The sequence below is a fragment of the Gadus morhua genome, chromosome 13, assembly GCF_902167405.1.
Source record: "Gadus morhua chromosome 13, gadMor3.0, whole genome shotgun sequence".
Classification (NCBI taxonomy): Eukaryota; Metazoa; Chordata; class Actinopteri; order Gadiformes; family Gadidae; genus Gadus; species Gadus morhua.
In genome coordinates, this window is record NC_044060.1 from 18,838,946 (window position 1) to 18,863,844 (window position 24,899).

The following is a 24,899-nucleotide window of genomic DNA, read 5'->3' on the forward strand; positions in this document are numbered from 1 at the left end:
CCTCTTTTTCTCCCCACATACACACGCACACACAAATCATATTTATATGGAATTACTGAATGAATCAGACATGCACAGGCATGATGCTTTTTCAAGACAGGGCCTATTCAAAGACACAATACGCCACAGGGTGCAAGGGTGCAAAAATAAATAATCACACTTGCATACTGCTTCCTTAGCTGGCCACGTAGGCGAGGCACCTCCCTGGGTCACAGTGACAAACATTTTTGTCAGTTCCTTAAATAAGGGGCACCTTCCGAGACACTTTGATATAGTGGACAACCGCGGCGAAGTGTGTGGGGATGGGTGGAGCTCCGAGAGAGGATTAGGCTTCTCGGGACACCACGACATAAGCGCTCATTATAACACTCATACACAATGATAATTCTATCTTAAAGAAAAGTATCACAAGCTGGTGTGGGTTGCATGCAAGCCTTTCTGTTGTACTGGAGAGGCCTCAGTTTTTGAAAGCCTGTTGTCTGATTTTTGATATCAGGTTGATCTGGCCCAAGTTCTATGAGTAGTAGTTTCTTCTCCAAAGTTTTCCTCTTGTCGATTTTGGAGTAAAGATATTATTTAATTTGAGGTCGGCTGAATTCCTTTGTCTTAAATTCCCCCGGTCATAAATGTGAATAACATCAGGTGTCCTTACTAGACCACCGATGGAGTCTGCTTGGGGTGACAAATGAGTTGCCCTTTAGGCATCAGATTGGAGGACGCTGAGTGGCTAATTTGATGTTACTATATTCAAATCTTGGGTCAGCAATAAGCGGAGCTGCTGCACTGACCTGGCAATGTTTCCATCGGCTAAGAAGAGACATTGAGAGGAAGGGGAAACATAACAATTTATATTTGATATAGCCTTTTACATGGTATTGTGCATTTTAAACACACATTCATTCTTGTTAATCTAAGAATTAAACATTCAAAATCCAATGTTATTGTGTAAGTCTGTTACCGCATAACACGCTAATAAAATAAATGTTTCGGTTTTTGTATAATGTAGAGGTTGATTTCCTCACAAGACACAGCTTCTCTATCCATTGGAGCGCCTTCTTATTCAATTTATAGTTTTACATTTTTCTTTGGAGCAAAAAGGTTTTTTCACTTAGCACACTTGTCTACCAAGAGATACCTGTCATATAGTTAGAAGTTGGTGTAAGATGCTGGTGTAAAATGGTGTATTTTGCTGTCCAGGGCCACAAACAACTCTGTTAACCACACTCTTGGGACTACTTAGGTTCAGTTTTCTCCTGGCCTGCCTATGATAAAACCCACAATACATTATTCAGATACAGGCATTGGGGAGGGGTTTGTGATTCAAGATGTGTGGGTTTCATCTGTTTACCGTACCACATAAAAAAAGACAGAAGCAATTCTCTATGTTTGAAGAAAACACAATCAATATATTTTGGCCTGCCGGGATATCAAAGTTTCAGTGAACATACTTTTTCTAGCATAGCATACCTCTACATTGAATGCTGCGTTAAAAAGGAGCATATTCTATTCCAAATGCTTGTTTGGAAAGGTTGCGAGTGCTTTGCAGTGTGTAGGCGGCAGTGTGTCAGACCTCTGCAATTGGATGCAGAGAAGTCATGTGTGGGATGTAGGCTACATCATGGAGACTGCAGGGCAAAGCAACTTGCAGTCGATCAGGTTGGGTAAGGGATTTGCGAAACGCCAGCAGATTTTGAAAATACACAACTCAAATGGTCGTACCCCCTCTCCTTCAACGCTGACTCTGACTCTGACCCAGGCTAGCTAGGTTGGAGTTTAGGGTTGTCTTCTAGTGCTAGGTCCAAATGTGTATTAGTTAGTTAGCTAGCTCCAGTAGCTACCGCAGGATAACAACAAACAGAAGCTTGCTCTGGGTCACGAGCTTTGAGTATGTGCACGAAGGGGTCACGCGGGGAAGGGGGAGGGGGAGGGTGCCATGCCGTAATTCCGACGCCTCATTGTTCCGACGTCTCAATGTTCCGAAATATTTCCCATTAGATCGACATGCCACTATTCCGACGGTTCAATGTTCCAAAAACGAAACCCATTGGTCCGAAGGTCCGACTTTTCGAAAAGGAGGCGCATTAGGCCGACGGTTCAATATGCCGAATAGGAATAATAGTTTTATACCTCGCTCTCTCTCTCACTCTCACTCTCACTCTCTCTCTGTCTCCAAAATACAACCTAGGCCTACATATCACGTTCACGATGAATTTCGGAGGGCAAAAGGACAACGCTTAACTTCATTTCGACACGGTGTTGCAGCACCATGGACAGAGAGCGGAGGTCTAATTCTCAACACGGGCACGAACACACACACACACACACACACACACACACACACACACACACACACACACACACACACACACACACACACACACACACACACACAGACAGAGTGAGAGTGAGAGTGAGAGAGCGAGGTATAAAACTCTTTTTCCTATTCGGCATATTGAACCGTCGGCCTAATGCGCCTCCTTTTCGAAAGTCGGACTAACGGACCTTCGGACCAATGGGTTTCGTTTTCGGAACATTGAACCGTCGGAATAGTGGCATGTCGATCTAATGGGAAATATTTCGGAACATTGAGACGTCGGAACAATGAGGCGTCGGAATTACGGGCAGGCCCCAGGGGGAGTGCAGTACGACCGTTTGATTGACGTACTCACTGTCCAATGCCACTCGGTGGTTCTGGAAATCATTGGCTGGAGTTTTTCGAGCCCTGCCCGTTCCACAGATGATTGACTTGTTTAATTTTCATGTCAGTACTTCTAACTCAGTGGCTGTAAGTGCGATATGATAAGGATTTCAAGTAATTTTGCAAAAAATTGCCAAAAAAGAGAATTCCATACCCAACCTTTAAGCAGCCCAACGCTTTTCTCTGTGTACAACACTGGGGCATGTGTGGCGCATGCAGTTAAAACAGATCAAATCTCAATCCATTAAAACATCTGCACAAAGTATATTCCACGATTTAAATAAAAACGTGACAAAGATAGCTTTGAGTGTATCAATGTGTTGTATCTAGAGTGTGTGAGGTAACGACCAACACAATGAACTGAGACTTAGTCCCAACATAGCCTCTCTTTCTATAAATGTTTAGGATGTGACCTCAGCAACGAGGCATAAAAAGATGGCAAGATGTACACAAGGTAACACCTTACGTATTCATAACTTAATTTCTTTGCATGTCCATGGCTGTTGGGTCCTCGTGCATTAAGGCCCTTTTCCTCTGGAGTCTGAGAGGCCTACAGCCACAGGGCAGCAGCAGGCAGGGCGCCGCCGGCACTGAGGACAGGAGCTGTGTGCGATAAGCCGCTGTGAAGCCCTACTCTCCCTCCCCTCAGTGGGAGGGTATGGGTTGCATCTCTTCAGGAGGAGGAATCGCTTCCCACACACCTGGGCCATCCGGCAAAGCCCTTTTTGCACATGCCTTTCACAATCTTAACCTCTGAATCCTCCTTCCCGCGTTGGATGGTATAGGCCGATAATGTTTCTTGTGAGATTCCCCTGTTCCTAATTGCCTTCATTTCGCAGAAACAAAACATCCCAAACATCCGACGTCTGCAGACTGTCTGCACTGCGCACCTTTCATGTCGGCTACTCTTTTGTCAGAGCCTTATTTTGTAGAGTGGATCTTCACAAACTTGATGTAGGCATAGGAAGAGCTATGAATCCACACCAATCGTCTTTATCTCGAGAGTCTGTCTCCGATATGGCACTTCAATGTTGGGTTCACTGGCACATTTCATTTTAACTTATTTAACTCGTATTTGCTTTGTTTGTTCGTTTTTCTATGGCTTATGTTACGTTAATTAAGAGTCTGATTATTGTGGCCTAAGAATTAGATTTAACTATACTGCCCGTCCTTTAGAATGGATCTATTTACGAATACATGTTAAACAAACAAGTGTGGTAGTAGTTTAAATTGGCAGTTCATTGGGAGCTAATCTGGTTTTGAAAAGGAACAATAAACCGATTTTCTCTTCTACTCACCGACCGCTGCGTGCCCGCGGCTCTTGGGTTTAGCGCGGCACTGAGCGGCTCTGCGCTGAGACGTGCAGCGTGGCCCTGCGCTGAGTAGCGCGGCTCTGTGAGGCGCGCGGCTCTTGTCTTCAGCTCTGCGCGGCGCAGCTTATGATAATGATGTGATGCTATGGTAATAGCAGAAGTAGCATTAATAGCATTAGTAGAAATATCGGCTTTTGCTGGATTAATTTATGAGTTGAAATATCCATAATGGGAGGACATGCATATCTCGATAACGGATGACTCCCTCCCCCCCCCCCCCCCCCCCCCCCCCCCACACACACACACGCACACACACACACAGAAACATACACAAATAGCGGAAGATGATGTGCTATTATTCTCATTCCGTCGTGTTAAACCCTCCACCTGTCCTGTGGGTGTCGCGGTGGGGGGCGAGGGACAAGGGGCTTTCACATGGAAATCAATGTAATTAGTGACGTAAACCCGGGGATAACTGGGCGCCTACCTGGAAGGAGAGGGCCAGAGAGAGAACGAGAGGGAGAGAAACCGAGAGAGACACACAGCCGGTATCGTGGAAGGGTTTCTCAGTGTTGGTTATTTATTTTTATTTGTCAGTGTGCATCATTTGGAGGTTTGAGCCGCATGCCCAGAGCAGACGCTAGGTGATAGATCAGCTCATCCATACATTAGAGATCCGTGATCATGTCGTCCGCAGTTTGTAAACTCCGTAGAGGAGAGGAGATGACCACCGAACCCCGAGTCCGCTTCTACCGCCCCTGGACCGGTAAGTTCCGCCCAAAACATTCTGAACTGCACACTCTAACCAGACCACACACTCTGAATTGCACACTCAGACGATACGCACTCTGACCAAACTCTAAACACTCTCAGCTTCACACTATTACCAGGTTTAAACTCTGACAAGGCCTACACACTGAGATGAGGCTATGTTTGAACACACTTTTTCTAACCTTTACAAAGTGCGACAGAGTCGACTACGAAGGGCATGCATTAAGACGTGCATGGGTTGGACGGATAGCATTTATTGTGAAGTTATTAAAGTTGTTTCTAAGGTAGAAACTTTCAAGCTATTTCAAATTATAATCAGGTTATCTCTGCCTTGTAGATTCCTCAAGATGAACTTGCGCCCCACATCCTCCATCAATACATTGTATCATAACCTGTAATATCACATCATAACAGAAAAAGCACTTTATAATTGCCATTAATAATAAGTTATTATTATTATTATTATTATTATTATTATTATTATTATTATTATTATTATTATTATTATCATTAAATAAATGAAAACATGTTTCAGACACAGAACCACAAGACCAAAGGAGCAAAGGAGCCTGTGATCTTCTTCAGCATCATCAACATCATCAGCAGCAGCAGAAGTTCTCCTTGCGTTCCAGCTGGTACCTAAGCCGTAGACCACGCACTGCCTTCACGCACACACAGGTAGAGAGGGCGTATCCAAGGATGCATGTGTGTCTTTTTTTGTGTGTGTTTATTAATGTGTGTGCAGTGTGGGTGTTTCTTAATGTGTGTGCAATCTGTTTTTGTATGCATTTGTGTGCATGTGTGTGTGTACAGGTGTGTGTGTTGGAGACAGTGTTCCAGGTGAACTGCTACCCAGGCATCCAGGTGAGGGAGGAGCTAGCTGGGAGGCTCCAGCTTGACGAAGATCGCATCCAGGTACACATACAAACCCCCCCACACACACACACACACAATCCCACAAACACCTACAAACACACTCTCGCACTCTCACTCTCTCGCTCTCGCTCACACTCTCATAGCAGAAGGGGGAGGGCAAGATTATGGAGAAGAAAAAATGAACACGATTTTCAAGTGCATTTTATTCACTGGTAGCTGACTGATAGCATAGCCATTTTTATCGATTGAATCTAATGTACCTATATATATATATATATATATATATATATGTATATATCTATATGTATATGTTAGATTCAATTGAATATATATATATATATATATATATATATACATTTATACATAATAAATTCCAATGCCTCTTGACCGTTGTCTCAGATCTGGTTCCAGAACCGTCGAGCTAAACTGCAGCGCTCCGTCCGGGAGAACGACCTCCAGGCGACCCTCGCAAGCCTCAGGGTCACCAGCCGGGACGGAGGTCAGGCCAGATGTAAACAGGAAGTCCAGGCTCACCTGGATCTCAAAGGAGAGGAGCAGGTTTCAAGCTTTGCCAAGAAATAACCCATCCTTGAGGTCCGGACCCCATCTGGAGGTCAGGACCGCACCTGGGGGTCATGACCCCACACGGAGGTCAGGACTCAGCCAGAGGCCAGGACGCCATCTGGAGGTCAGGACCGCACCTGGGGGTCATGACCCCACATGGAGGTCAGGACTCAGGTCAGGACTCAGCCAGAGGTCAGGACCCCATCTGGAGGTCAGGATCCCACCTGGGGGTCATGACCCCACATGGAGGTCAGGACTCAACCAGAGGCCAGGACACCATCTGGAGGTCAGGACCGCATCTGGGGGTCATGACCCCACACGGAGGTCAGGACTCAGGTTAGGACTCAGCCAGAGGTCAGGACCCCATCTGGAGGTCAGGACCGCACCTGGGGGTCATGACCCCACACGGAGGTCAGGACTCAACCAGAGGCCAGGACGCCATCTGGCGGTCAGGACAGACGCTGGAGGACGCAGCTCATCCAATGACCATTACACTGATCACATGTAGAAGGTTGGGATTGGTCACATCATCAACAGTTAAAAATTTGTTTGCTGCCTTTGATGTACCTTGAGCACGATCTCCATTATTGTCAATGTATAAACCACCACAGCTGTACCAGTATACACCACTGTCATGATCCCAATCCCCCCTGCACATGTGTTTGCTGTTTTGTGGTTCAACCGTATGATCATAGGGTGACGGCACGTCTTACAGGCTTTGGGTGCTGGGACTGCTGAAGCAGTTCAGCTGGCCATACTTCATAATGATACTGCTGCTGGTCTAAGCTGGAGAGATCAAGGAAAACGGATTTGGAATGCAGCCGAGCTGCATGCAGCCAAATGTGATCTTCCTTCTCTGTCCTCCTCTCTGCCCCTATCACATCTCTCCTTCCTTTTATATCCTCATCCCTCTTTCCTGTCACATCATACCTGCTCTTTTGGCATTAAATATGTAAATAAATAAAATATAAATGAAGTTTAAATATGATACATTTTTGTTTTTTGGGGGGGGCTAGGGTATAGGGTAAAGGGCTAGAGGGGTTAAGAAGGGCATAGGGTTCAGCTTAGGGAATAGAGTAAAGAGGGTTGGCGGAGTGGAAGTTATCTTGGATATCCCTGTACTCAAGTGTATAACACAGTACATTTCGAAATTATCACCGATGCTAGTGATGTGGTCACAACCACGCCATGGGTTTCAATGTTATACCACTTTTCACCACCAGGAACCGCTCACCTACATAACAGCACTTTTTTCCCCTTTTCCACCGACAGTACCAGCAGCTCAACAGTGTTCACTCTTGCATATTTACTCGGAAAATTATAACTTATTATTTTTTAAGGTCACAAAACGACATACCTGCATTGATGAGAAAACACGGGTTTGTTAAGCAAACCTAGTGTGATTGACGCACATGGAGTAGAAGCCTACACTTTTGGCTGAATCCTAATGCCCCTACTTAATTTTAAAGTACCGCAGCAATTAATTATAAATTATAAATTGGTCTAAATTAAGAGAATAATAACGTATGGAATTTTTTAAGTCTATTTATAATGCAAATTAAATAATTAAAATATCTAGACTGTACTATCATATAAGGGTGTCAGAAAACACAGGACAGTAGTAGAATAAATAATTAGAATATTATTAAAATCGACAAAACCTAAATAAAGAAAAACATCCATGTCCCAAAATATTTCCAATACCTGTCGCCCCCTAGTGGATGATTTAACTTTCCCAACTATCCAACTCCGCAGCAGAGTCAGATCCGAGCAGCAGACCCGAGACTGCAGACCACTGGGAGGAGATGGCGATTCCGCGGATTGTCCTTCCCCTCCTGGCTACTCTGTCTCTCCTGTGCACCCCGGGGTGGACCTCTGACCCGGACCCTTGCAACTCGCAGGTAAAAACAGCTAAAACCCTCGTCACACCCCAACGGTAGAACCCGCAGCCGACCAACCGGAGAGTCTGACGGTCGGAGATCCTCTGCCTTCTCGGTTAGAATTTGCATGAACAAAGTGAACTCCTAACTATTGTTGACTGTCGATGTTCCTCTCAACGGATCATTGAGTTGCCTGCGTGTTCGCACGGTTATTTCTTATTTTCTTAGTAGACCAGGTGTTTAAGCCAACTTTTGTTTGTCAGGAATGTTATCGTTTAACTTTGTAGGCCTACCTGCGGGAAGCATTTAAGCATTCAACATCTCCACCGGGTTACCTACTGTCGTCTCAAATAACAAGTTAAGTTTAGATCATTTGCTTTAGGAGACAACAGTTATATTAGTTTATACCATTGTGTTTATTTATTTTTGACCAGTTTTGAGTTTGAGTTATCTTTCTAAATATTTCTTTAAAAAAAAAAATATTTAAAAACTTTGAAGCTTTCTTTTTTCTCGTTCTCAACCATCTGCCCACGCCAGGGTCTGGTGGGACCAGGTGGGCTCGGGGGGGGGGGGGGGGGGTCTTTTGCTCAGAAAGCAGACGCATCGGAACTCCAGTTTCCGGACTCGAACCGCTGATGACTTTAACAGAAGCTGGGTGTGCTGAATGTCAGGCTTTTAATGTATTGTTGAGCGGTGTATTATGCCTCCGGAAGAGACTTTGTGTGAAGCTTTATAGAGGAGCGGTTAAAACAAAACGAGGAGGAACCGGGTTCGATAACTCAGCAACACTGTGTGTGTGTGTGTGTGTGTGTGTGTGTGTGTGTGTGTGTGTGTGTGTGTGTGTGTGTGTGTATTTTAAGTGATTTCCACAGGAAGTTCACACTGTTTACCCTGCTGAAACATTCCTTCCTGCCCCCCCCCCCCCCCCCCCCCCGCCCCACACACTCATTATCTCCCCCCTAACCCCCACCACACACACCTCCCCCCAGATCAAAGGAGCAGGAGGATGTGGGCATGAAGTCCTTCCCCCAGGAGTTACCTCTTTAGAGTTTTTGTGTTTGTCAGTGTGGGTTGTGTTTTTAGTGTGCTGTGTTTTTTTTTTACTGTTGTTGTGTTTGGTAGTGTGTTGTGTTTGTTAGTGTGTGTGTGTGTTGTTGTGTTTGTACGTTTTTTTGTATTTTAGTGTGCTGTGTTTTTTAGACTCTTGAGAGTGCTTTGTTGGGTTTGGTAATGTGTAATGTGTCTTTGTAAGTGCGTTGTGTTTTTTAGTGTGCTGTGTTTTTTAGACTATTGTTGTGATTGTGGATGTGTTGTTTTTGTTGGTGTGTAGTGTTTCATCGTGGTTTGTTGCGTTGTGTTTGTTAGTGTGTTTTGAGGCTGTGTGTGTGTGTGTGTGTGTGTGTGTGTGTGTGTGTGTGTGTGTGTGTGTGTGTGGGAGACCAAACCTCGGGGAAATTAAGCATTTCGCTGCCCTGGTGCATATGTTGTGCATCACGTAAGATGCTGACAGACACGGTTGTCTGTTGCTTATGTTATGTAAAAAAAAAAAAAAAACGGGTGCATTATGCCCGGTTTCTTTGACTGTCTTATAAAAGCAACGGCAACATAATGAGATCTTCTTAATAGCTTCTTCACCTTTGTATATAAGGGCTGTATAGAGACCCATGGTGAGGGTCAAGGGGGACATGGAGTCCCAGGGGGTAGTCAAGGAGAGGATGTAAAGAGCCAGGGAGTAGCAACAGAGGTGACGTAGAGACCAAGGCCCTAGCTAAGGAGGGGACTGAGAGACCCAGGGTCCAGCTACTGGGGAGACATATGGACCCAAGCTCTAGTTACAGAGGGGACACAGAGACCCAGGTTTTAGCTATGAATCTGATCTCGTCAATGTTAGCAGTGAAATTGTAAACTCATTAGTCATTTAAACTCCTTAGGTTTGTCTTGACTCACATAATATCCATTTATTCTAGAGGGGGGGGGGGTTGTTCTGCCCGAGTGCTCTTGAACCAGACACTGAAAGGCTTTGTGACCTCTAACCCCTGACCCCTAACCTTCCCCAGAGTCAGAACAAGGCCGGGTCTCCTATAAGAAGACTCCTCTTTGAACACATGACTAAGTCTGGAGGCTGGGGTCATGACCCTGAGACATTATGCTTCCTGTCTGACCGCAGGGTTAGGGTTCTGTTGATGCTTGGGTACCCCCGCCTGGACACACACAGCGTTACCCCGGATAAGTGGTCAGCACTTAATGCTTTAAGGATTTTACAGGTCGTAAGAACAATATGTAGTGATGGTGGAGAAACCAACAGAACGCATTGTGCCGAAAATGATTTTGGGCTCTGGTTGCACCTCCCAAGATTTGGCCGGAATCTCAGCTGATGACAGCGATGCAAACATTCTGTGTGATTGGTTAGAGGAGCGTGATTTATTCAGATGTGATCACCCGTCTCCATGGAGAGTTAACATGGTCACTAGTAACCAGGTTATTCAAGAGAAGATAGTTCAGTTAAAGAAGTTACCTCTACGCTAAATCCAACCACAACATAGGTTGCGTTGGGTTTGTCACAACTGGTCCCGTTGAACAGTTGATGATTTACATCACGGGAGAATTATTACTGAATGCTTGCGTAACAAGACGGGTACGTTTACAAGCACAGCTGCATGTGTTGGTTCATGTGTCGTCTCTGCTCAACATGAATCACCACACAGATTTGCATATTGTGATACGTTAAACGTTAGTTCGTGTGCCCTATCGCCACGTGGATTGACAGCTACAACGAACTGCCTGTACAGGTTAACATGTGGCCTCACAAAATGATTAGTGATGTCACACCACGCATCATGATGTCATATTAAAGTTCATGACATCACGTGTGTGTGTGTGTGTGTGTGTGTGTGTGTGTGTGTGTGTGTGTGTGTGTGTGTGTGTGTGTGTGTGTGTGTGTGTGTGTGTGTGTGTGTGTGTGTGTGTGTGTGTGTGTGTGGGGGGGGGGGGGGGCAGGTTTTGTCTCTGCTGTGGGAAAGTCTATGGTTGGCTGGTCCTGAACAGGGCACACACAGGCTTTGTGAATGGGGCTTCCCTGCAGTGCTTTTGGAGGGACAGGATGAGGGGGGAGGGGGGATTAAAAGCATGTGTCTCCACAGCCACGTGACTCTAGGACTAGTACACAAGTGTGCGGGTAGACAATAACCTCTACAATGTAAACAAGAGGATGAGCTATCATACTGAAGATATTACGATCATTAGATGCACACATTTGCTTATCGTTGTGACCTACATAGCTACATACTCATATACATGTATGCATGTGTAAATATACAAGTCATTGTCCATTGACGCTGTGCAGGTCATTAGCTATATGACCTCATTAACACATCTGGGAATGATATTTACATACACACACACACACACACACACACACACACACACACACACACACACACACACACACGTGGGGTCTTGTTCCTGGTGAGGCTAAGTGGCTCCAGGTGTGGAACGGAAACACGACGTAACCTCTTTTGGTTCTTCTTTCCGCTACTCTGTTATCTCCTGGAGGCTGGGGAGGAGGCAGCCAACGGCTTGCATCACGTCTGTCTCTCCCCCGTCTGTCTCTCACCTGTATGTCTCCCCTGGCTGTCTCAAACACGTCCGTCTCTTACCTGTCTCTCACCTGTCTGTTTCTCTCTTGTCCCTCTATCAGGTTGTTTCTGCTCCTTCTGGAGGACTGAAGAGGCTGGGAGTCACCTTCAAATCAGAGAGTAAGATACCTATCTGTCTGTCTCTCGGTCTGACTTTTTGAATTGATAACTTTCGATTATTTTAAAACATTTCCAAAAGTTTTCAATTTCCAATGCAAAAGGTTTCGTGAATTCAGATAGATAAATATTAATGAATAAATGTATAAATATATCAACCCATGCGGGCAGTTTGGTGTGTATGAGATGGTACGGTATATGCAGGTTCAGGGACACCTCCTCCTCTCCCTCCTCCCCCTCTTTCTTTGTTATTTTCCCTAAAAGTCAAGTTCCTGATCCCTCCCCTTTTGTCCCTGACTGTCAGCCAGAAAAGCTGTGTGTGTGTGTGTGTGTGTGTGTGTGTGTGTGTGTGTGTGTGTGTGTGTGTGTGTGTGTGTGTGTGTGTGTGTGTGTGTGTGTGTGTGTGTGTGTGTGTGTGTGTGTGTGTGACCTCCAGGTATTTAAAGACGGGACACAACTGGGTGATCTTTCCTCTATTCATTGAATGATGATGAGGGAGAGGAGAGCTGCTCAGCCATGAACGGGGAGAGGAGCAGAAAAGAGGGAGGATAAGGGGGGGGGGGGGGGAGGAGGTGTGGTCTTAGACACGTCTGACTGCTCCTCTTTCCCTCTTTTGATGGACAGGAAGAGGGGGAGGAGAAGTGGAGCAGGGGACGGGTGGTTCCTCCCGAGAACAGGAACATAATAACTTCTGTCCGTCTGGTTTTCCTATTTACTGATCCACTGTGTGTGCTTGCAGACTGCTCCTCCCTCCCTCTAGGTAAACATTGGATCCATGAGGTCCTCAATGTCTCCTACAGTCACATGACCTGTGAGGACCGCCTGGCAGTTGTCGTCAACTGGAACCCCAGCCCTCTAGGTACCTGTCTGTCTGTCTCTCTACTTGTCCGACTTCCGTCTGTCTACCTGTCTGACCACCTGTCTGTCTCTCTACTTGTCCGACTTCTGTCTATCTACCTTTCTGACAACCTGTCTGTCTCTCTACTTGTCTGTGCACCTGTCTGACAACCTGTTTATCCCTCTACTTGTACGACTTCTGTCTGTCTACCTGCCTGACAACCTGTCTGTCTCTCTAGTCTCTACCTCTCTGAACACATAGCTGTCTGACTTCCTTTCTATCTGTCTCTTTTTGTCTCTCTACCTGTCTGACTGACTTTCTGTCTGTCTGTCTGTCTGTTTGACTGTCTGCATGTCTGTCTCCACTTGTCTCTCTACCTGTATAACAACCTCTTTCTATCTCTATCTGTCTGACTTCCTGTCCGTCCATCCACCCTTCTATCTGTCTTTCTATCGCAGACTGTATGAATACAAATCACAGGCGGAAAAAACAATTCAGAATGCACACACGAGATGTAAATAGAGAAAATTCAATGACTGCGGGCGTGCCCCTTAAGTGAACTTTAAAGCCACCGTCCGTGAACTGCCAATGATTCATCGTGTGCCAAAAAGGATGTTATCATAGCCCTCACAGACGGTTCATGTGGTGATCTGCACACCTCTGAAATGTTGAGACTTGTTTTCAAAAGGCCCATGCACAGCACGCTTGTGTGCAATAGAGGCAAGACTGAGGTAAATTATTAGCTATTTGTTACAATGCACGGCTTGCTGACTTACGACTGAGCTATGGGTTCTAAATTCAATTGGAGGGCAGTAATGCCTCTTGGTATACCCAACAAATACATGTCCTTTTTCCAGGAACATGTGTGTGTGTTTGTGTGGGTTGGGGAGGGGGCGGCATTGCTTCGTTTATCAAAGGGGGGGTCCAACAAAAAAAGTAGAGTGAAACACTATATTAACATGTATACTAGAAGTGAGCGATGCTGTAAAGTAATTCTCTCTCCCTCAACAAAAGTGTGTGCGTGTGTGTGTGTGTGTGTGTGCACGTGAGTGTTGTGTGGTATTTGGCCGGAGGCAAGAAAAACCAGTTTTACCACACATACACACCCCTCCCCCACAAGGTGTGTGGATGGAGAGATGCTATTCGAGAGCCAGGTGGAGATATGGAGTTACATTCCTTCTCTTCTTCTGCCCCTAATAGTCTGTCTGTCTGCCTGTCTCTCTGTCTCGCCGTCTCCCTCCCTGTCTGTCTGTCTGCCTGTCTGTCTGTCCTTCTGTGTGCAGGTATCGAACATGTGCGTGGGTTTAGGGTGTACGTGGAGGAGAAGGACCCCGAGGGGAAACAGTGTCAACATCTGATCCTCAAAGACCCGCGACAGCTAACCTTCAACTACAGGAACACGGTACGCTAATGGCGCTTTTCCAGCGGCGGGTACGCTTAGGATCCAGCGCGCCTCAGCCCAGTGCGGTATAGCCCAGCTCAGTTACGGCTCCCGTTTCCACCGCCGACAGTACCCATATGGTAGGCCGGGGTTTAAAACGGATGACGATAGCCGCAGCAGCTACGTAAGCATCGGGACCTCATAGCAGCCCGTCACAGTGTAACCTGCTATGAAATCCAAGGAAAAAGAAGAACGCAACAAAATAAAAGAACAACAATGTAGGACGTCCAAGATGGACGTTAAACTTTTGCGCGTAATTTTCTTAGAATACCTCGCTGACGATTCTGACGATACTGTCGACCAATCATTGGACGAACAATCTTGCCGGCACCCTTTCAGGTGTCTCAGTACCCAAACGGAGGAGTACTGCGAGACGAGTACGGCTCAATACGTCTCAGTCCGGATCACGGACACTTTTGGCGCAGGTGGAAACACAACCAGTGCCGCACCTTTGCAGACTGAACCGATCGCACCCTCCGGGGGAAATGCGCCATAGTTCTCTCGGTACGCTAGACAAATGCGTGCCGTGTTCAGACAGGAAGTCAAACTATGTAGAGCCAGGAGGTTGATTCCAAACTGTTTCCTGTTAGAAGCTGAGCAGCCTGGCGTTCCATGGGTTGAACTTTGAAACAGACTACCTGGTGCGCGTGGTCCCGTTCCCCACACGAATGATGAACGACACCTTCTTCCCGCCCTCCTTCCTCAGGACCAACTGTGAGTGGGCGCATGACCGCCAATCATACACACCCCTGCAATTGCAGCATATCAAAGGCAGCCAGGACATTGCCCGTTGAAATAAGACTGCAACAACAAGGGAAATTCGATGCTGCATTACTTAACTTTGAGCATATAATATAAAGCCGATAAATACTGTCTTTTCTGTGAAATGTTGCCTATATCGGGGTCAATAGCTATTTGTTTTTATTTTTATTTAACTTCGATATTTGTTCCAAGATATTGTCATAAATACAGCTTGTTGAACAAGATGGAATGACTCCTGTTCTTGCATAATAACCTATCCTATATGATTTAATGAGGATAAATTAAGAAAAACACAGGCTGTAGTCAGGTTCAGGCTTAAAAAAGCTAACCTGGGCCTTGTCTGGAATCAACTTTTCACGCCTGATTAAAGTGTACACGAATGTGTTTGTGTGTGTGTTTCACAGCCTGTGAACTGCTCTTGGGTCCAGAAAATTTGGCATGTAAACCATGTAAGTACATACACGCATGTCATTTGATTAGGACAAGTTAAAGTAAATTTTCTGATCATATGATTCTAACCTCTGCAGATTGGAAGCCCAGGACTCTGAATGTGTCTCAGAACGGCAGTAATTTGCATGTGGCGTTTGACCATGCCCCCTCCACGTTTGGCTTTGCTGCCTACTTCCTGTACTTCAAACTACGACAGGAAGGACCATTCAGGACGCAGCGCTGTACCCCTGTAAGACACCTTCACCACACCTCTCACCTCTCGCATGGGATTTCTGTTTAGAACTACAGATTTACGTGTGACCTGGAAGGACTACAGATTAGCATGTGATAATTAAGGACTACAGGTTAGCATGTGATTGTGCGTAGGACTATGTATTAACCTGTGATCATGCATGCAGAACGCCAGTTGAACGCTCATGTGTATAGGACAAGTGATTAGCATGTGATTATTCGTCGAGGACTACTGATTAACATCTGATTATGTGTGTAGGACTACAGCCTGCCCAGAACCTTGTGCACCCTACAGGACGTCACACCTGGAACCTACGCTATCGAGGTGAGATTAGTGCTCAATGCTGAGCGGCTGTTCAGTTGATACAGGTCTTTTATGTGTCCCACATAAAATGCCTGTTTTATGTGGGACATAAAAAATACATTGTTCTTCCTCATTGTTCTTTTTTTTTTTCTTTCTGCCTATCAATCTCACTCTCAGTTAAGAGATGAGAATAATTTGACAAGGAGAAAGACGCAATTCTACGTGGGCCAAGGTAAAACACGCGCACATTTTTTTGTTGTTGTGATAAACGTGTATTGGCAGTATGATGGATATGCAGTGTGTTCTTTCGTGTGTTTTTTCGTGTGTTTGATATTTAGAGGGTTTTGTGTTGCAGGCCACTCCCCCTGGGCGGGGCCCATCAGGGCGATGGCCATCACAGTGCCTTTGGTCGTCCTCTCAGCCTTCGCGACGCTCTTCACAGTCATGTGCCGCAAGAAACAACAAGGTTAATGCTAACACTAACCCTCTCACCTTGACCCTATCTAGTTCTACCAACTAGTTACTTCCAGTGAACATGGCTCTGCTGCTGCTTCCTTAGAAAACATATACAGCCAATTGGACGAGGATAGCAGCGAGTCGTCCAATCACGGCGCAGCTCAGAGTGTTGAGAGGATGGGGCCCCGGCCAAAGGTGTTGGTGGTCTACTCCAACCGAGACGGAGACCAACACAACTCCGTCATCCAGGCCTTCGCCTACTTCCTGCAGGACTTCTGCAGGTGTGAGGTGAGAGAGGAACGGTTTGAGTTCTTTGGTACCATCTAATGGCTATTTCTCAGCCCCTGTCATGTTTAGATGCAGAGGAGAAACCTGTTAGTCAGGGTCACCAGGTTACGGAGCGATAACCATACTCAACACATGTATATGGTCACTGTGGTAACAGGGTTAGGGCAGCAAGTTGAAGAAGAGAGATTTGGCAATGGGAGTGAGATATGAGGTGTTAGATCTGAGCCATGTGTTGGAACCCTGCAGGTTGTGCTGGACCTGTGGGAGCACCTCCAGATCTGTAAGGAGGGCCAGATGAGCTGGCTCAGCAGACAGCTGGACCAGGCAGACCACGTCCTCGTCATCTGCTCCAGGGGCCTGCGGTACGTTGGCCTGCTATGAACCCTAGCCCTAACTCTCATTCATCAAGAGCAGGTGTCGGTTGGACAAACATGGAGACGGACACATAGGCCGTGGTTACGCTCGTCGTTCCAATGCAACTTTTACCATCCGCTCATGACAGGACGCAGATCTGTTAGGTCCGGACCGTCCCAGATCGGATCTTGCTCAAATTGTGTTCTAATGAGCGAGGGAACACATCCTGATGGTGTCAGGCTTGGATGCTGATCGGATTGCATAGGTGTGTGTGGACATCAATCGGGGCACAATATAGGCAGACTACTGACTACGTTATTAAAACCAAGCCCCATGCCTACACACAGAGCCAGCTCTACTTGGCATGAATACACCATGAGACCAGGGTGTCAGTCCGAGTTGGGGGTGCTGAGACAAAGTCTATATGATGACGTCATAATAAATGCTGTGCAACATTCATGGTTTTCGTATTCATAAGGCCAGCAACATTTTACACCAGTTTTAGAATGTTTTACACTACAACAGACCTGTTGAACGCCAACATGGTTTATGTTAAAGCAGCATAGCACCATATTCAGCTATGGACAGATCACACACGGAATGGAGGTTTATGTCTAATCAGAAGACGATTTATTATTGACAGGGTCACAGCTAAGCTATACGGGGAGCAACAGAACAAGGCACTTGAACTTAACTTAACAAAAAAACCCACACATACACACACACACTAGCTTACTATGTTTTTGCTGCTATGACTGAAGGGTCAAAGCCTAGGAATTTGACTTATTATAACTAACATAACAATAAGGAAGTTGAACTTAACGTAAAAATATAAGTCTACGTTTTCACTTCCAGAGAGCCTGGCTGGGAAGTCAAACTCCTTTGGCTGGCAGGGCTCTTCACCAACAGAGTTAGTGGGTGGAGTCAAACTCCTTTGGCTGGCAGGGCTCTTCACCAACAGAGTTAGTGGGTGGAGTCAAACTCCTTTGGCTGGCAGGGCTCTTCACCAACAGAGTTAGTGGGTGGAGTCAAACTCCTTTGGCTGGCAGGGCTCTTCACCAACAGAGTTAATGGGTGGTGCCACAGGTGAGGGATTAATCCAACATAGGATCGACCGGAGGGGGGCTAGCATTGCTGCAGTCTGTTTCTCCGCTACAAAGCTGCTCTGAACTCTCCCCCTCAGGGGTGCTGGAGGGACAGGGGGCCGCTGGCAGGGAGTCGGCTGTCTGGCTGCTGTTTTGAAGTTTGGCTTTTCTTGGGCCAGTATTAAAAAAAATCTGGAATTCACTTCTGGGACATGTTGCAACTTGCCGCTCTAGCGATCTTTCGTGCATAGCGTGTGCTGCGTTGTGCGTCATACGTCAGCCTACACAGACAATGTTCCAAACTGAAATTGTAATATGATAAATATCATTGAAAGGGTGGATGTCAATAATTTAATGATAACCATGTTGTATGATAAAGTTTAACTCTCAAAAAATAAATATATTGATTTGTTCAGAAAACGTTTTTCCCTTGCAGTTACAGCCCCCGTCGGGGGGGGGGGGGGGCTCTGCAGCACCCCCAGCACCCCCCCTTCCCGCGTCCCTGCATAAGACAGACTGGGATTGTGTCTTTAGTTATTCTAGTCACCTCGCTATTTCAGCCATGCTAATATCTGTTGAACACAAAACAATGTTCCAACTGCGTAAGTTGCTGTTATTTGTAAGACTTAATTAGACGATTTTGATTCCGACATAGACAACGACGACAATTGACCTGAGGTCTTAACAAACTTTTTCTACCATTTAATTAAGCAAGAACAAATAAGGGCTTTTTTTTCAGGAAATTCTAATCCAAACGCATATCTTGCCACATAGTTTGAATTCAATTGTCAAGGGTGGATGTCAGTCCTGTGTTCTCATCTGGTGCATCTGATCACAAAAGTCTCATTGAAAGACATGTATAAACAAGGCCACAGAGATACAGAGGCATAGCCTATTTGAGTCATTTCATATCCTCAGTTTGGTTCTATGATGTTAGGAGTACGATCGTGAGCCTCTCTTCTTCTTCTTCTTCTTCTTCTTCTTGTAGTTACCACGTAGAGAGGAAGAGTTGCCGGGGGAAGACTCCAGTAGGTCGTCGTGGAATCAGCAACAGCGCACCCGTTGGTGGAACAGGCAGTGACCTGTTCATTGTAGGCGTAGCCATGATTGCGGAGAAGCTGCGATTGGCTAACCAGGGAGAAGGTGGCGGGGGCGAGGGGCTCGGGCGCTACGTGGCCGCGTACTTCGACTACTCATCAGAGAACGACGTGCCCACGCTGCTCAGCCTGGCGCCTAGGTAACCCCTCAGATTAACGCTCATTAACACAGGTTATCACAGATTACATACTCGGTACACACAACCCTTAGCACATGTTACAGAGCAACATCGATTCAGATAAAGATTTGAAGTCCCCCAACACCAATTGAAACAGATTAGCAAGAAAGACCGACGTTAATAAGAGCTAATGTTGGTGGTTAAAATGCCAGAGAAGAAGCTAGGCTCATCTCATCTCCAGTGGCGGTGGCTGATGTCTCTGAGGAGCGTTTCCACGGTGATGACGCAGGGCGTTGTGTCTCCAGGTTGAAGCTGATGGACCAGCTGTCCCAGCTGGTGGTCTGTCTGCACCCGGGCGGAGCGTGGGGCTCGTCGGACCGCACCGCCGCGCCCATCAACGCGTCCCGCCGCAACTACTTCCGCAGCCGGTCGGGGCGCGCGCTCTACGTGGCCATCTGCAACATGCACCAGCACATCTCCCTGCACCACCAGGACGCCGCCACTCCCGCCTGCGCCCCGCCCCCCGCCGCCTGCTCCCCCACGGGGGCCCAGCCCCGGGGGGGGTCCTCCCTGGCCCTGAGGGAGGTGTTGGTGAAGACGCCCGACGGGAGACGGGACCTCCTGCAGAGGAACACGCTCCTCCTGGCGGACAGCTCAGACCCCACGCTGGCCGCGTGCTCTTTGGCGGGAGTTGTTCCTTCTCTGAGGTACAGCAGTAGTACAGAGGTTGCTACTACAGTGCATCACTACAGTAGAGTAGAGCGATCCCCGGTCTTCCTCTAAGGTACACCAGTACAGAGGGTTCTACTACAGTACATGACCACAGTAGAGTAGAGACGCTCTTAAGTGAACTTTGTCCTTCTCTAAAGTACACCAGTACTACAGTAGGGGCTCTGGGGGACTGAAGGGCTGACTATGGTCCCACGTCACACAACGCAAGGACCACGCTAACGCTTCGACGCAGTCATGAACCTGTTTTCCTTCTGCGTCAGGTTTCAGTGAGCGGACCAATCACAGCCCTTGCTGCTGCGTCGCCTCGACGGAAGGTTACAATTTTTTGGGAGCCGCACGTCAGGCCCTTGCGGTGGACGCAAGGAGGGTCCGCAAGGACGTAACGGGTCCCTAACCCCCTTGCGTTGCGTGAACGTGGGACCATAATTAGCCCTTTAGTCCTTCTTTAAGCTAAGCTACTACATAGTACTACGGTTGGGTAGAAAGGCTCTTTATCAGGACTTGGTCATACTTAAAGCTACACCAGTCCTACAGTAGGATACTACTACATGCGTGGACGCATCACGGCTATACCCTAGATTCTGGTTGAGTCTCAGTCTGTATGATGTCTTCCCTCAGGTCCTCATCTGGAACATCTGGCCTCTCGCACAGAGCACCACCTTCGTCATCATCTCCCTCAGGCTCCTCTTCTTCCTCAACACCCTCCCTCCCCCAGGATGACCCAAGCCCCTCCCCTCTTCCAGTCACACCTACCCTGACAGAAGCCCCGCCCTCTCCTCCAGAGATCCTGCCCCCTCGTGACTCTGGGATCTACGATTCGTCGGTTCCCTCCTCAGAGCTGTCCATTCCCCTGCTTGACGGTCTGTCACAGGACCAGGCAGACTCCGCCTCCCTGGCAGACAGCGAATCATCTTCCTCTGGGTTGGGTAAGACACTCAACTTTTAGCCCACTCATAGAAGGCGGCATAAACTGGTGAATAGAGAGAGATAAATGAAGATACATTTTAGAGTTAACATTCTAAGATCTTTATTGTATTGTATTAATTTCTTTTTGTTAACATTTTCTTTATCAATTTGTATCCTAGTTTATGTTTTGTGTAGGTTTTAGTATGTCCTTTTAAAACTTAATTTGACAGAAGTTTGGGAGAATTGAGATAAACAAAGATGTACAAAATACAGATGAGGGTAGAGAGACCAACAGGACTAATAGACCAGCAGGACTACAGCAGGACTAACAGACCCAAAGGACTAACAGACCAGTAGGACTATCCGACCAGTAGGACTCAAGACCCCTGCTGTGTTTCTGGTTCTAGGAGACGAGGAGCCCCCTGCTGGCGTCTCCCTGCACTGCAGCGACATCGGCGTGTGTAAAGTCCAGCTGCACCACCGCCCTCTACTGCCCAGTGACGCACTCACACCCCTGGCTTCAATATGACTCTGAACCCCCTGGCTTCCCTCATTCTACGCCCCTGTTATACCTCTACACCCCTGGCATCACTTTACCATGCACCCCTGGCCTCCTTCTAACTCTAAACCACTCGCTTATAGCCGTGAAACCCAAACCCCTTTCGGACCATGTCCGAAAGGGGTAGAGGGTGGTCTTCTGCACCAGAGGAGGTCCTGTCGGAGCTGGACTGATAATTATGTTCCCGGAGATGAGTCATTCCAGATGAATGGACTGTGTGTGGAAACGTCCAAACCCGTACCAGTCAGTGAATGTTCGGGTCTGTGGATTTCCAGCGGTGGAGACTTGGAGGAGGATGGGAGTTGTGCTGTCTACCATGTCTGCTGACCTATCTCTGGCCCAGACTCTAGGTAGAGTGCTCGTGTTGGTACAAAGGGTCTGGGTGGGAAGTCCTACGTCCAGTGAAGTATCAGAACTCTGTAACTAGATGTTGGTTGCTAATTTGGTCTAGACATGACTAATGGGTCTTAAAGGGAGTAGAATAACTATAAGAGATGTTACTGTAGAGTACTGTATCTTTAGGAGCTTTATAAAGAGGGACCTTTTTACTATATGTAAATATGCATTGTTCTCCCGTTCTGCTTTGTACAGTTGCATGATATTTGAGCTTTGTCTATGTTAGGATAACGTACTGTTTTATAGTACTCTGATGTAGGGAAATAAAATGTCGCTCTTTTCATTCTGACCCACATCTTTATTGTGTGTGTGTGTGTGTGTGTGTGTGTGTGTGTGTGTGTGTGTGTGTGTGTGTGTGTGTGTGTGTGTGTGTGTGTGTGTGTGTGTGTGTGTGTGTGTGTGTGTGTGTGTGTCGTTTGCCTTGTCGTGCAAACGAGTTATGTTCTAGGACCTAGGTTACCGTCGGAGTGCAAGGCTGGGGTTAGGGGGGGGGGGGGGGGGGGGGGGGGAATGCTAGCAGACAGGGTTGGTGTAAACCAGGGGGGGGGGAGGGGGGGGGGCGGGGTGCTAGCAGATAGCTATAGTGTGTGCTCTGTGGAGCGTCTCTGCCTGAAACCACACGGCCTCGGTAAGAGCCTGACTCATCGAATCCCCACAGCGTCGACCAAAGCAGCCGAGAGCTGGGTGGAACGTCAGACCGTTGGGTGTACACCTCAGGACCTGAACGAGATAAGTTGTTGTCTGTGTTTTTTTCCAGGCCGTAATAAGACCCGTCATATGCAGGGATGGAAGAGACACCTCGAGGTGAGCGACAACACCTACTGGATGATGTTACTATAGCAACTAACCTGAGTAAGTGTCAGTTTGAGAGCTACTTTATGAACATGCTTAATGACCTAACAACAGCTTGTTAGCTCTGGGAGCTAGTTTGGTGAATCCTACTACATAAACAAACGAGAATAAGTGACTTATGACAGCTTTTTTAAGGAAACCCTCTCACTTTACTACCAAATAAAGAGATATGAGTGCTAGTTTGGTGAAACTAACTTAAGTATAGTTAGTTAGTACTAACAGTATTGTGAAAGACGAGTCTGATTTAACGGTGCAATCTGTAAGAGATTAAATGTATTTACGTTAATCATGACATTACAATATTTCATCAGAGATTAAGTAAATATGTTAAATCAGCTGCTTTTTTCCCTTTACCCCGTGTTGCCAGATATGAAACCAATTGGCACACAATCACGGCATGCTTAAGCCCTGGAAACCAGCAAACATACTAGATAAACAAGATTCTACAAGGTTCCTCCAGACCTAAATTCCCTATGTTTCTAAACGGCTCCAAGATCAGAGTTGTTGTTAAGCACAGGTGCATTTCGGAGCTCCCGGAGGATTTTTTGACCGATTCAAAATGAGCTGATATTTAACTTGCAAACAATAAATGAATGGCAAAATAAGCTGTTGAATCTACATGGACTCTGTAATAGTGGATAATTGCGCTCATCTCAAAATATAGTGTTAGCGTTCAGCCTGTCTTGCGCTCGTGTTATTTCAGTATCCTCCTCATTGTCTGGGTAGGAAGGGGCTGTGAACTTGGGTTGCAATACCCATTTTAATCGCTTGGTGTCCACGTTACATAATGTACCTTTTAAATTATTCACGCACACTCCAAAAAACGTTGTGTGTGTGTGTGTGTGTGTGTGTGTGTGTGTGTGTGTGTGTGTGTGTGTGTGTGTGTGTGTGTGTGTGTGTGTGTGTGTGTGTGTGTGTGTGTGTGTGTGTGTGTGTGTGTGTGTGTGATTATATGTAATTATTGTTATAATAAAGTTCAATTATATTATGGAATAATGTTTTTACTGTAATCTAATTTTGAATTAGGAAATTAATTATGAAATGTGTATTTTTTGGTTATAGTATACCTGTGGTCTGGGATGATTAATATTATTCATATTTACATAATGATAACTACTAATTTCTTAATATACGAGTATAGAATATTCAAATTATGATGAATATCACGTGTGGAGCAACAAGTTGGCGCTTGGCCACTAGGGAGCGATGTGGGTTCTTCTGCAATCTCTCTCTAACTTAGCTCACAGGAAGATAGTGATGCGATGCTGAGCAGATACAGTCTAGTATTTTTTATTGTTGCAATGCTCCCTGCTACACACCACGTCGGTAGCTTTACCGCGCTTCTCCGACAACCAGGACCCAGGTTGACGTTGAGTAGACATAATTGATAATTGCAGAGTTGTTAGAATCTTAACCTGTCAGAGCAGGTGTTCAGTACTGTGAGAGATCGTATAGTGGTGGCTTGTTTAACCTGGGAGCAGCGTTTGCTCCAAGCACAACAGGTGTGCAGCCTCACAGCCCAGGGTCTGATCTGTCTCCCGTCTGACTCGAGTCAGGTACGGCTTATAAAACAGCCATCTACCACAAACACTCCACATACCCCACAAACGCCATATTGAAGCTAGGTTGATTGCCCAGCGGAAGCCTAGCCTATCCCCCACCCCTACTTATATTGCGCAACTATTAACTGGATTCCAACCGGGGTTACCATGCCCATCTAAAACAATTGGAAGCTTGACAGGGTTAGCAAACCTAAAATAACAAAAACATCCCCCCGAATCCCATTGTCCGCACTCCTCTCCTCCCCCTCCATCCTGGAGACAGCAGGTCTGAGCTGCTGCCTTGGCTGGCGAAGGTGTCCTTGCACATGACCGTTGCAGGGCTCTTTGGGCGGGCCGGGGGAACGCTTGACAGTTTGTCCTCTCGCGGTGGTAGCTCCTGGACGGGCCCACAATAGCCCTTGGTTGGGCCACGAGTCCCTATCCCCATCTCCCTCTCCCTGCCGGTGGTCCAGTCTGTCCCTTTTCTTGTTCAAAGAGGCCACGAGTTGGACGCATGTGTGGCAGTGTCTGTGCTTCATGCCACCGTGGTGGCTTTACTGGGCTCCTCCGATTACCGGGACGCAGGGGTATATTGTTATGGCAGAGTTTGTTAGATTGTAGCAGTCAGAGCAGG

At 46.7% G+C, this 24,899-nt stretch overlaps 2 protein-coding genes across 4 annotated transcripts; both read left to right on the plus strand.

Moving 5' to 3' along the window:
- The first annotated feature begins 4,695 nt into the window (after positions 1-4,695).
- LOC115557159 (homeobox expressed in ES cells 1-B-like) lies at positions 4,696-7,106 on the plus strand. The gene is made up of 4 exons (XM_030374766.1): positions 4,696-4,777; positions 5,324-5,460; positions 5,596-5,697; positions 6,058-7,106. The coding sequence occupies exons 1-4, from the start codon at positions 4,696-4,698 to the stop codon at positions 6,238-6,240; spliced, it is 504 nt and encodes a 167-aa protein (XP_030230626.1). The 3' UTR covers positions 6,241-7,106.
- Positions 7,107-7,947: 841 nt separating this feature from the next.
- Positions 7,948-22,155, plus strand: il17rd (interleukin 17 receptor D). Of its 3 annotated transcripts, XR_003979171.1 has the most exons (17): positions 7,948-8,123; positions 11,800-11,857; positions 12,594-12,713; positions 13,976-14,094; positions 14,724-14,847; positions 15,300-15,344; positions 15,423-15,574; positions 15,836-15,901; positions 16,058-16,112; positions 16,236-16,346; positions 16,440-16,624; positions 16,871-16,986; positions 19,052-19,300; positions 19,585-19,986; positions 20,630-20,937; positions 21,325-21,695; positions 21,751-22,155. XR_003979171.1 is itself a non-coding variant. In XM_030375013.1 (16 exons), the coding sequence occupies exons 1-16, from the start codon at positions 8,028-8,030 to the stop codon at positions 21,444-21,446; spliced, it is 2,328 nt and encodes a 775-aa protein (XP_030230873.1). In that variant the 5' UTR covers positions 7,948-8,027; the 3' UTR covers positions 21,447-22,155. The 3 variants fall into 3 exon arrangements, 2 of the variants coding, with proteins under 2 accessions (XP_030230873.1, XP_030230874.1); XM_030375013.1 differs by having other exon boundaries at positions 21,325-22,155; XM_030375014.1 differs by having other exon boundaries at positions 14,727-14,847; positions 21,325-22,155.
- The last annotated feature ends 2,744 nt before the right edge of the window (positions 22,156-24,899 follow it).